The sequence below is a fragment of the Ceratotherium simum genome, chromosome 21 (assembly GCF_057802395.1).
Source record: "Ceratotherium simum simum isolate JZ-2026a chromosome 21, ASM5780239v1, whole genome shotgun sequence".
Classification (NCBI taxonomy): Eukaryota; Metazoa; Chordata; class Mammalia; order Perissodactyla; family Rhinocerotidae; genus Ceratotherium; species Ceratotherium simum.
The window spans coordinates 21,739,895-21,753,270 of NC_141920.1; the positions used below are offsets into that span (position 1 = coordinate 21,739,895).

At 36.3% G+C, this 13,376-nt stretch overlaps 1 protein-coding gene across 5 annotated transcripts in view; it reads right to left on the minus strand.

Moving 5' to 3' along the window:
* RALGAPB (Ral GTPase activating protein non-catalytic subunit beta) overlaps positions 1 to 13,376 on the minus strand; it is a 90,478-nt gene that overhangs the window by 51,641 nt on the left and 25,461 nt on the right. For all 5 annotated transcript variants that reach the window (XM_087445283.1, XM_014787453.2, XM_004430409.3 and 2 more), the window contains 5 exons: positions 12,533 to 12,664; positions 6,946 to 7,124; positions 5,736 to 5,884; positions 5,390 to 5,606; positions 1,697 to 1,898 (listed from right to left, as the gene is read on the minus strand). In XM_087445283.1, the coding sequence (XP_087301409.1) occupies positions 1,697 to 1,898; positions 5,390 to 5,606; positions 5,736 to 5,884; positions 6,946 to 7,124; positions 12,533 to 12,664 (879 nt within the window). The remainder of the gene's footprint in view (positions 1 to 1,696; positions 1,899 to 5,389; positions 5,607 to 5,735; positions 5,885 to 6,945; positions 7,125 to 12,532; positions 12,665 to 13,376) is intronic.

Genomic DNA, 13,376 nt, shown 5'->3' on the forward strand with positions numbered 1-13,376 from the left:
GGCCATGCTGTGGCGGCATCCCATATAAAGTGGGGAAAGATCAGCATAGATGTTTGCTCAAGGCCAGTCTTCCTCAGCAAAAAGAGGAGGATTGGCATGGATGTTAGCTCAGGGCTGATCTTCCTCACAAAAAAAAAAAAAAAAAAAAAGGGGCCAGCCCGGTGGCGCAAGCGGTTAAGTGTGCGCTCTCCGCTGCGGCAGCCCAGGGTTCGCTGGTTCGGATCCTAGGTGCGCACTGACACAATTCTTGTCAAGCCATGCTGTGGCAGCGTCCCATATAAAGTAGAGGAAGATGGGCATGGATGTTAGCCCAGGGCCAGTCTTCCTCAGTAAAAAAAGAGAGGAGGATTGGCAGATGTTAGCTCATGGCTGATCTTCCTCACAAGAAAAAAAAAGAAGTATACTGCAATACAAGAAAATGATCTGCAGAGACGAGAAGAATGAAGCAGTTCTAGGAGGCCATGAAGACAGAGAAACAGAAAGGATGAAAGTTGTTTCGGTCCTTGAACACTTTCTAGTTCCTGGTTCCTGCCCTTTGTGAGGCCCTACTGCACATCTTGACCTTAGAATGTATTAAAAAGCCCTAGTTTCTCATGACTAATCCCCCTTTTGCTTAAGTCACACTGAGAGGGTTTTCTGTTACTTAAAGCCAAGAACCTATAAAGATATCCCTGATTAGTTCCCTGCATGTACCATTCTGTTTCATATCTACATGCTTCTGCACTTTATCCCCTCATAGAGTCAATTTAATCCTCTCTCATGAGAACCTAGTAGGTACACAGACACCTGAATGCTCTATTGATATTAACATCTCTTCACTAGCTGTGTGAATGATCAGTTGAGGAAGGCAAAATAGAGTCAAGAAAAATAGAAAGCCATTACAAGTTAATTTAGGAAAAAAGTGACAAAGCCTTAAGTGTCATGGTGGAGACAGGGTGGAGAGATTAGAAAGAGGATTAAGATTAAGCAGAAAGGCAGGAGTTGGTTGACCAAATAAAGATACAGAGGGAAAGAAGAGGAGTCTAAAATGACTCCTAGTTTCTGGCCTGAGCAACTGAAGGAATGGCAGAACCATTCACAAAGATTGGTTGAAGTCATAAATGTGGATAAGATGATCCTATCCAACTTACTAACACAGTCTAAATATTGCCCATCCTTTATAAGTCCAGCACAATCATCCAATCCTCTGTCACTATTTCCTGAACGGTCAGGGTTAAGTGTACGCTGCTTGTTCCCCTGAATGCCCACAGCACTTTATCTGTGCCTCTCCTACCCCACTTCCTATTATTTCTGGATCATTGTTACTTGTGCACATGGTTTTGCTCACTCAAGAAAATAAGCTCCTCAGAGGCAGGATTTACAGTTAACATCTCTGGACCATCTACAGTGTCTAATACTGTGCTAAAAGTTTATTAAAAAATTAGTGTGGTCCTTCCAAATCTCTCCATAATTAATAAAAGTCAAATACGATGGAATAAATAATACTTCTAAAATAAAAAAGGTCTTAAGGATCTCTATCAAATCTGATAAGGCAGGTAAAATGGAAGAATTTAACTAAAAATTTTAATTACTTACAGATATTTGCAGGTATTTCAAACCAACATTTACTTATCAATTCAGCCTACCAAGCATGCTACAACAGAGTTTCACCATCAAAACTATATAAATGGAAAAATAAACAAAAAAATTCTAAGACCTGGATAAATAAGCTGGCAGAATCTCTTCTCCAGTCTTCTTGCTACAAAAAATCCTACACAGTGTCCCACAAGCCTCAGCTCTTCCTGCTTCATAGTTATCAGGAAATTCACTTGCATCAAACATAGGATTGGAAACCATGGTGTCTGTGGACATTTGTGACCCTTTCCGTCGAAACTCCATGCTAGCTTGTGTTGTAATGGCTGGGGAGAGAAAAGGAGGGTTTTATTATATTTGTCAATATGCAAAAAGGCTCATGGGACCCTGGACACAAAGATCAAATGTTGGTGTCATTAAATAGCTACTTGAATAGAATCCAATAATGCTTTTGTTTAGCAACTATGTCGATTTTTTTTAAAAAAAGGGCTGTCTGAAATCTTCTTTGAAAATGGCTAACAATTAATTTACAATGGTATTGTCAGTTTAACAAATTCTACAAGAAGCATTTTTCTACTGAATTTTTGATAAGCAGAGTACATTTGTATATATCTGTATGTGAATACAGATATACAATACAGAATTTGGCCTTTCTATTATTTATTCTGTTTTTTTCCTCCCCCTATAGAATGATGCTTAAACATTAAGAAAAATAGCTACTGTAATTTACACATTACCCCAGACGGACATATCATAACTGAATGGGCAATCCCATGCCAGTCTGTATACTTTTGGGAGAGGGCAAGGTAAAGATGAGAAATGGGTAGGGAGGAAGAGAGAGCATTCCCACCACCCACCCAACTCCAAAACACACACCAAAGAATCGCCCCACCAAGCAAAATGAGAATGAATTTTAACAACCACAGACAGCAGCTAACTTGAGGTTGATAAATCAGAAAATTGGATTGGTAAGAAAGATTATCATGGTCATTTGTTGTCACTGAAACAGAAGCCCTTCGAAAGTTGCTTTTATTTTTAACAAGATTTCACAGTGTATTGAAAAATCACTCTGAAATCTTTTATCACTCTACATGAAATGTTTAAATTATTTTGTAATAATAGATTTAATAGAATGCAGAGTTAAGCATAAATCTTTATGCAACTTCCCATGAGCCAATTTTAGTCCTGAATAAGCTATCCAGCAATAATACATTTGAAAAACACTACATGCAGAATGCATACAAATCAAACACTAAATCTGTATAAAAATAAGCTTAAAGCTTTAAAAAAAAAAAAAGCCAAAACACAGTTAGTGCAAAATCCTGGAATTCATGACATGACCAGACTAGTGTACAGAAATAATGGGACTGATTCAGGCAGATTAATTTGCTTTTGCCAACAATCTTCCCCATTCAAAACACAGAAAAGTATTTTCCTTCCCAAGTGCAAAAACTACAAGAGACAATGACAATCAAATTTTTTAATGGAATTATGAAAGAAATAAAAACATGACTGCAATTAAGGAGAAGCTTCTGGTTCCTACTTACAAGATTTATAAGAAAGAAGAATTTGGATAAAAGATGCTGCAAGATAATAGAAATAAATGGAAACAAATCAAAGGACAGCAGTAATTATAAAATACTTTAAAGATGGTGAAATTTTACAATAAGTTAAGAAGCTTTTTAGCTTTTTAAAAGTTAGATTAAAAGCTTTATGATACCATAAGCTAGTTCAAAAACATAGGAAATTGTGCATTCAGATCCAAAATTATGATTTTTGTATCATGCAAAACAATGAACAAAGAAAATTACACAACTACAAAGAATTGAGGTTTTGAACTGCCCAGAACGTGCATTAAAATTTTAGTTCATTAACCCTTCCCAGCTCAATGTTACTTTTACAAAGCACAGTGTACTGACATGTAAATCTAAAGCTAACCAGTTCACAGAAGCGATCATTTTAAGTTAGAGGTGAACTGCATGGCAGAATTCCTTGATGGCAGCCAGTACTTAGAAAACAGACTAACAGTGTTAGTATTCCCAAACCTCCCACCACCCCTACACCTCAAGAGTGGCACCCAATAGCACTCTAACTCATTCAGCTATCTGGACACCTCCTATCTCCTGGGTAATGTAACAGCATTTCTCATCTCGGAACATGGCAGGGGGAGGAGTTTCTATCCTTTCCCCACCGAAGAAAATGGTAAGAGTTAAAAATAAGAATTTGTTGCCCACACACAATTTGAATTCTGGTTTCTACCTTTTGGCACAAGACGGTGAGCAAAGCTGTTACAAACTCCCTAGAGAGTGGGAAGATCTGTAAGTTCCCTTTAAGCAAGCCCACCAAGGATGCAGCAGGTTGAGCCATTCTGGATTCAGAGGTTTTAGTGTCAACAGCTTGATATCAAAAGTTACACTGTAAGAATTGCATCTTAATAAAAATAAAAATAAAAATATGACTGACTCATTCTAGAAACTACAATACAAATTAATAAATATAAACAGAAATCTCAAAATATAAGGCACATAAACATAAGAAAATATAAGCCGAAAATGCTTTTTAAAAGTTTTCATTTAGTCATAGATAAGTACATTTCCTTATCCATAAGTAAGCACTACTTTCAAACTTGTAAATAAAGACAATATGGAAATGGTAGAATATAAAGTGTCTGAATTTGAACAAAATAAACAAAGGAATCCCTAGACTCAACCATGCAATCTCAAATTATATTCCTGAAAATGTCTTTATATTCACAACTTTTCTAAATTATTTAAAAGATTTATAAGAACATCCAAAATAATTGTATGTGTATAATGCTAACAGACATAGACCTTAGTTCTGAAATGATGCATAATAGCTAAGAATGTATTTCTGAAAGCGGAGACCCTTGTGGCCATTATATTAGTTTTATCCTTGGAATTAACAATCTTCCTAAAGATGCATAAACTAATGCAATTAGGCATCCTTTTATCTCAAGCTATTTCCAACCCCAGTGGAAATGTGCTTTCTTACCAAACAACCAATACACTCATTGATGCATACAGCACAGTGCCTGGCACAGAGTAACTGCAGCTCAATAAACACTAGCCATTATTAGTCAGCTCTATAAGACATGTCATAAATATTCAGTACATTCTGCACTACCCCACCCTCCCATCCTGTACCCTAGCCACTACTTCCAAGTATAATGGTAAGATGACAAAAATAAATCAGATTTTATTTAGACAGAGTTTCATCATTTCTGTAATAAAATCTAAATGAAGATATCAGGGTTGAGTTATTAATTCTCCAACAGTCTTATTTAGTAACAAAGCAAATGGTATATTTGAAAGGATGCTCTTGAAATAAAGTTCTCTAGACTAAAATCTAAGAGCTTAGAGTCTTTGTGAAGCAGAAATTTTCTGATATTTATAGGTACTAATGAGTGAATGGTTGTCAAAATCTAAAAACACTCCTTGCGAATAAATTTCTGGTCAAAATCTTTAATTCTTTATATCAATATTATTATCCTGGCTGACATGAAGGTAACTTCCAGGTCACCTACTGAAAGGAATTTGATTCAACAAAAAGTGGCTAACCTGAAGTATGTCCAATAAAACCAGACAAAAGCCAAACCTCACAGAACATACATAAAAAGGACAGGTAGGAAAACTGCCAAAATTCTGTTACTTCAGCTGGAAGGGGTTAAGCACAAGACACTGGTTGGTCAGAGACAGAGAGCTTTTTAAGAAACATATTAATCTTGCAGGTAGGAAAGATTAAAAAGAAAAAAAACAAAAGGAAAAAAATGATAACATATTTCTTGAGCAATATTTACCAGTCATGCTGCTGTCTCTGTTTATCCCATTATGAAGTTTACAGTGAACAAATGCTGCATCAAATAACCATGATCCAAAGAGATTCAAGATGCTGTTAACCTTTGGTCTCTGAGGGGCAGGTAGTGGCCGGGGTTCTGAACTAGTCTGATTTGGACTTGACAGAGGAGAAGTGGAGGATGTCTGGTGCTGAACTTTCGAGGCATGAGCAGTACTAACCTATTAGAAGAACACAAGAATATATCCACACTCATGAAAAGTTTGAAAAAACAGCAGGACTTTTTAAAAAGGATGGCAGATTAAAAAGCCAACTTTATACGGCATAATAACGGTGATGAAAACTCTTACTGTGCTGGTCTTCATGGTGGCCTTATTCACAGTAACAGCCCGGTGCCTCCGGTTATGTGGTGGGGTGGTATTGACAGCAGTGCTTTGAGGCATACTTAATCTATTCACGGGTGTTGGAGGAGCACTGTCTGATCGGGGTCTGGAAATGCCTTTAAAAAAAGAAAAATGGAATTAATCTTCATAGTTCAAAATATATGGTCAGAAAAATCTTCCTCAAGCAACACCAATGAAGGCTCAGGACAGACTACAGCAGAGACGGCTAGCTGCCTCCCAATATCCATTTGCCCTTTCTCCCTGAGCTACAGAACACAAATTTTAGCTGGACATGGCTACTCAGAATAAACAACTATATTTTCAAGCCTCCCTTACAGCTAGATGTGGCCATGTTCTGACCATAGAGAAGGGGGTGACTATTGGAAGGGTCTTCCAAGGAATCTCCTTAAAAGGACCAATCAAGTGTAGACTCTCCTTCCTTCCTAATTCCTGAACAGGCTAGTTGGAACTCATTCAATCAACACAGCCCATGAGTGAGTGCACAAAGGATGGAGAGCCACAAGACTGGAAGGGCCTTGGGTCCTGAGAATAATGGAACTGCTATAGCAGCCCTGAACTGCCCAGCCCCGGGCTTAACACGTGTGAAAATAAACTACCTTGTTTAAACCACTGGTATTTTTGATTGTTATGTGGTAGCCAAACGTAGTTTGAACTAATACATTACCTATGTAATATATTAACAAGTGCACAGAGGAGGTGTTTTAGAAAATGATAAATATTAAATATCACTATCTTTCAACAGGTTAAAAAAGTTCTGACTTTTCATATTCCTAAAGTGTGAAAAAACAGTGGTTCACAAAAGGTATAATTTGCTTCCTAATGATACACATAAGAATGATACCTAACGCATTTTAATCTGTATTTTGTTACATTACTAATGAGAATAAACACTTTTGTCTTTTGTAAATCATTTATTCATATCCTTTGTCCATTTATCTACCAGTTTTATTCTTTTTCTTAGCATTGATTATTTATATAAACACAACAAAAACCCTCTAGCTACTACATTTGTTGCAAATAATTTTTCCTAGTTTGTTATTTGTAATCAGATCTGTTCATCTTTTTCTTTGGGCTTTTTGTAATAGTTTCTAAAACTAGACTCTGGAGTCATCTATATTCAGCTCTTCAAATGTCTTGCAACATACACAAAATTCACCTAAGAATGCATCCACCAGACAGCTGATTCCACGCATGGCACGAAAAAATATTTGAGGCAGATGTTTAAGGCAGGGATACTGATTCAATTCTTGTGGCATTCCGCTCACATTCAAGAACTGTTCCTGAAATTTGGGAGTAGAGCTTATAATGGCTGGATTACTCAAATCCACAGGATTACTATCAAAAAGAGAGAGAAGAATTAATTATACATTTAGAAGTTTCTTTAGCAATAAAATGCACACCACCTAATATAAGAACAGGGCTGTTTGTGCCTATTTCGTTGATTCAACGAGGAGACTGACTCTGTATTTAATAGGCTAGGGACTCAAACACCAACACTTCTTTACAGAAGATCCGCAGTGTGTTTACATGAACTTACTCTGCCTATTCAGAAAAGGAAAATCAAAATAAGACTAGAAGTTTTTAATTTTTTAAGAGTATACATGGACATTTTTCTAACATATTTGCAATTAAGCGATGGAATGGTAAAACTATGAATAAATCAACAAGAACCCCAAAAAGAATATTTTACTTTAATATTAACTTTTCGTATGTTTTAAAAACTATTTGAAAATCAGGATTAGTGTTTGTGTTCAGGTGTATGTACTAAAACCACGTATTTCAAAACAATGTATCTGGGCTCGAGTCATATTTTGCGTATAAATGATTTTATCTATTTCCGTTAAAAAACAGATTTAGGGGTCCAGCCCCGTGGCATAGTGGTTAAGTTCACGTGCTCTGCTTCGGCAGCCCAGGGTTTGCAGGTTTGGATCCCAGGCACGGACCTATGCATCGCTTATCAAGCCATGCTGTGGCAGGCATCCTACACATAAAGTAGAAGAAGATGGCCACAGATGTTAGCCCAGGGCCAATCTTCCTCAGCAAAAAGAGGAGGATTGGTAACGGATGTTAGCTCAGGGCTAATCTTCCTCACCAAAAAAAAAGAAAAAAGATTTCTATTTCTACTCAAAATGGGCTGCTTAGCTGTCTATTAAATGGCCTCTCCAATTCAAAGTAATATTGTTAATCAACCTATAGCCAGTACCTGGAAAGAATTTCTACTAGCTACAGGGCCAAAAGAACTAGGCTGAGAAATACAAATAAGTGTATTTCTCTGCCCTTTGAAATCTCGTTTTCCATCTACTCAGACTCTTAATTTCAAGTAATTGCAAGTGGGGACAGGGCAGCATGTGTGCATGTATGGAAAATGGGCTTCTAGTATTAGTACACTGTATCCATAGAACTGTAGTCCATCATGTGGGGTAGAGAAGATAAGAAGTCTCTAGTAGCATTGCCTGCTAGGGGTTGTAGTTCATCTTTCAGAAATCAGAAAAACAGGCACTAAGGTTGCAATGGACTACACTTCAGTCCAGCAGAGCTCTGCTAAATTCATGTCTATTTGATACTGAAAACTGAGGCGAGAAAGGCTTATAGCAGCTTCTCTAGATATAAACTTGAAATGATTTTACTGGCACTCAAATACTCAGAGAAAAGATTCAAGAAAATAAATAAAATTCAAAATGAGAACGGGTAACAAAGAATATGCATCAGATAACAGAACCTGCCTTCCTGCAGCTCCCAATGCCCTGCGTATCTGACACATTTGGAGAGCCTGTTAAAAATCCAGATTCCACCTAGATTTACTGAAACAGAACCTCTGAGTGGGGCCTGAAGGGCAGGTGGCCATGCACAAACAAGTCCAAGGACAAGCATTTGAGAATAGTAGCATTCAAATCAACGGCAATATTTTTTTTCCTGGAAAAAGATAAAGCATTACCATACACACAAAATTTTGGTCCCTGTCTCCCCATCATACTCAGCTCTCTTCCCAAGAAATTTGCCAATGACCATAGGAGCCCCTTCTGAGTAACCTTCATAGACCTGCCTCCCACCCAGCCACAGCTCATTTAACCAGTGGGGTAAAACGTCCAAAAGGAGTCTATCCAGATGTCTGCTAGAGACCTACAACTGATGCAGCCTAAATAACAAAAATAATTTGATCCAATTTATCCCTTGCGAGAATCCCAGCAAAGGGAAAGCCTCAGTAAACTTAAACGGTTAGAGTTGGAGAGTCACACAGCATCACAGCTATTTACAGTTATCATGGGGCTGTGTGTACCCCAAAGGCAAGAGGAAACAGGGGCTCAGGGGAAGCCTGAAGGAGAAAGAAAACAGTTTGTACGCACAAGAGAAGCAAAAAAGCCAAGAGAAAAAGAGCCAACAGATGACAGAGCAGCTTGTCCCAAGGCTGCCCTGATCCCTCCTCATCATGAGCACTGGTTGTTCACTGCTGCTTGGAGCCCGATGAGACCTCTCTATCATCACACAACTACTCCTCTTTTTCACCTGTGCTTGCTTAAGCAGGTTCCTATTCCTTCCATCCAAAAGAACCCTGACTAAAATACTCAAATCTTTCAGCTCAAGATGGAAGATCAAGCCTGAAGAGATTAGTTAATAGTAAAGAAACGGGAAAACATTATCCAAGAACTAACCCTCAAAAAAGATTCCAGGACTAGAGTTTTACTGGTGATTTATTTCAAACTCTTAAGAAACATAAAACTTTCATGCGACAGAGCATAGAAAAGGATAGGAAGTTTCTTATTCTTTTTTAAGTTACCAAAACATAAATTAGCCAAAAACTAGAACTAGAGACAATTTGGAAAAACATCAGAAGAACAGCATTCCATAACCAAGCAGAACTTTTCTCTCAGGAATGAAGGATGGCTCAATATTGCACAATAAATTAATATATCACATCAATAAGTAAAAGAAGAAAAGCCACTTAATTGCTTAAATGGATCCCAAAATACAATTTGAAAAAAAGTTCAGTACTATTCTTGATTTTATATATATTTTTAAATTTTACATTTTGTAACTGCTTAGGAAACCAGGATAATAAAAAAGAATAAACATCTACTATCAACAACCAACATACCACTCAAAAATTCATGTAGTAGAGACATTCCAATGAAAATTAGAACAAAAAAAGGATGTCAAAACAGTATCATTTTAAATCAACAGTGTTCCAGAAGTCCTGATAACTGCAGTAAAATAATATACAGAAATAATTATAACAATAATGGCAACTTTTCAAGCACCTACCACATGCTAGACAGTATACTGTTTTACACGGTTTTTCTTCAATTCTTATAACAAGATGGATACTATTATTATCCCCATTTTATAGATTAAAAAGAGACTGAGACTCAGAGAGACTACACTGTTAGCTCAAGTTCACAAAGAAAAAAGTAGTAGAACTACAACTCATGTATAGGTCTTACTGCAACCAAAGCACTTCTAATTAATCACCATGTATGAATTACTGGAAAGGAGACACGTCTTATTTGTAGATATGTGTCCATTATATTAGAAATCTCAAAAGAATCAGTGAAATACTCAGAGCTCTTTTAAATTCCCAAATATAATATACAAAAATAAAGTAAAAGATTTTCTTTACAGCAATAACCATTTACAAGATACAATAGCAGAAAAAAGTTAACCTTTCACAACATCAGCAATACCTAGGAACAATGGTAAAAGAAATATGCAGATCTTTATGAAGAAAACTACAAAACATTTCTGTAAGACATTCAAGATTCTAAAAAAGAAAAATACATGGGCCAGTCCCGTGGCTTAGTGGTTAAGTGCGCACACTCCGCTACTGGCGGCCCGGGTTCGGATCCCGGGTGCACACCTACGCACCACTTCTCTGGCCATGCTGAGGCCGCATCCCACATACAGCAACTAGAAGGATGTGCAACTATGACATACAACTACCTGCTGGGGCTTTGGGGAAAAAAAAAAGGAGGAGGATTGGCAATAGATGTTAGCTCAGAGCCAGTCTTTCCCAGCAAAAAAAAAAGAGGAGGGTTAGCATGGATGTTAGCTCAGGACTGATCTTCCTCACACACACAAAAAAAAATTAATTAAAAAATTAAAAAAGAAAAATACATACTCTTAGAAAGGCAGACGCAATATATTAAGATATCAGCTTTTCCTAAATATAAATATAGGCTTAATACAGCTCTCATCTTTGGCAGTCTGGCTAGCTGTTCACTAGTTTCTCTTTTCCTCCTACGTTGTCTTGCAATTAAGTGTGGTGTGTGTCTGAGTTCTGGCCAATGGAATATGCATAGCAGCAATTTACTTCACTTCAAGGCCTGGTCCATAAAAACCTCCCACAAAAGTTTCCTTGCTCTCTCGTCTCCACCTTCTAGCCAGATATAGAGGCTCCTGCTTATAAAGTTGAGGACCTAATAAACCCACATGTTGAAGAAGGCAGCACCTCTGCCAGCCTGTGCCCCTGAACAACCATGTAAGCAGAGCCACTCCGTACCCTAGACTTTATGAAACTTATACTGTACTAAGCCAGTAAGATTTTCAGGTTCATCTGCTAAAGCAGGACATGTTCCTTACCCTAATAAATACACAATCTAAACCCCAAAAGTTTTTGTGGGGTTTTTCTGTTTGCTTGTGTTTCGTAATTTTTCAAATTGATTCTAAAATTCATCCGAAATGTTAAACAGGTAAGAAGAGATAAAAAAAAATTCTAAGAAATGGAAAAAGGGAAAAAGACATTAGGCCTACCAAATATCAATAACTATTATAAAGTTCAAATAATTAAAAGTATGAATCTCATATAAGAATAAATGAAAAGATTAATGGAAGAATACTCAACCCAAAGACAAAACCTGGTATACATTAAAAGGAACTTAATGTCACAAAGGAAACAAAGTCAGAAGACATAAGAGGTGAATATCTACCTGACCAAGAACACAGAAAGACTTTCTAATTGTAAAGGAAATAGAACTGATCACAGAAAAAGACAGATTAAAAAAAAACCTGAAAGATGAAAAACACAAACTACAATCTGAAAAAAAAAGATAGAAAATGGTTAACATCCCTAATTTATAGAAGGTCATACAGAGTAATTTAGAATCACTAACACACAAACAGAAAAATGAGGCTAATCAAACCAGAAAGAGAAGATATGCAAAGAAATGGCTTAAGAATCACGATAGTACACAACAGAACAAAAGTTCCACAGAGCACAAAGATGGGGCTAGTAGACAGAATGGTAGGAAGTGATGAAACAGAACTGAATAGAATTACCATAAAGAAAGAGATAGCAGGAAGCAGCAATTTATCCCTCTCTGAAATTTCAGGGTGTATCCCTCAGTGAAATTTTAAACAAGGCTACTAGAGGTCCTCAGAGCCAGAGTGACTAGTCAGTGCTGGTCACAGAGAGGAGCAAGGCAGTCTTCAGTCCCCACAGAATGTGACCAAGTCCTGGGAGAAATATCATCATTCCTGCTGCCACAACAGGCAAGAGAACAAATGCTTCATCTACCCCAGGGGACAAACTCCTAGAAAGTGCAGACCAGGAGCAACTGATGATAGCCTGACCCTGCTAGGACAGGGAGAGCAGGAGGCACTTGACGGAGATGTGCGCGTGGTCCAATCTGGTTCCATCTGACGACGGTGCTTAGCAGCCACACTCTGAACTCCAGCAAGAGTTACAGCATGGTTCCTGCCCTAAGACACTTACTGGATAAAGAGCACATGAAACACTAAAATAACAGTACCTTAACATATGTAAAAAGCGAAACCATGTCTGTGCAACACACTCATTATCCATTTCAGGAGGGATCAGACTGGCATCTTCATCAGGAACTTTAAATGGAGGAAATGATGGACCATATGTAAAGCGTAGCAATCTAGAAAATAAAAAATGCACACCCCGAAGTTCATTTCCTACCAGAATGAAAGATACACTTCAGCATTAAAATATAAGAGAAAATAGATGAAATGTGTATTATATCTCATTGAAGTGAATAAGACAAATAAAAAGACTTGTTTATAAAATAGACAAACTAGAAGGGGATTTCCAGTTTTGTAGAAGATTTAAAAAAATTTTTTAAGACTTAAAAAATTTATATATTTAAATAATTAATATTCATAATTTAGCCACATATTTATATATTTATATTTTATGTTATAGAATTATGTACTATACATAATTTTATAAATTTACATATTTAAATTTCCAAATTTTAATTTATAAATTAAATATATTTACATAAATTTTAATATTATATATAGCTTTATAATATATGTAATATGCAACATACTATTTATAATATAACAATTTTATAATATATAAATTACAAATCATATAAAATTACAACATAAAATTATAAATTTTTATATTTTGTTATATAATTTACAAAAAATATTTATTTATAAACACTTACAAATAAAATAAATACTCAATTAGTTAAATAAACAGATATTTATATAATTATAAATTTAGTCATATAAAAATTATAGTATGAATAATTTATTTTTAAAAAAGTCCTCCCACTGCAAACTCCTTCAACACAATTAAGCTATAATTTATTCATAATAATATCTGCTATATAACTTTAC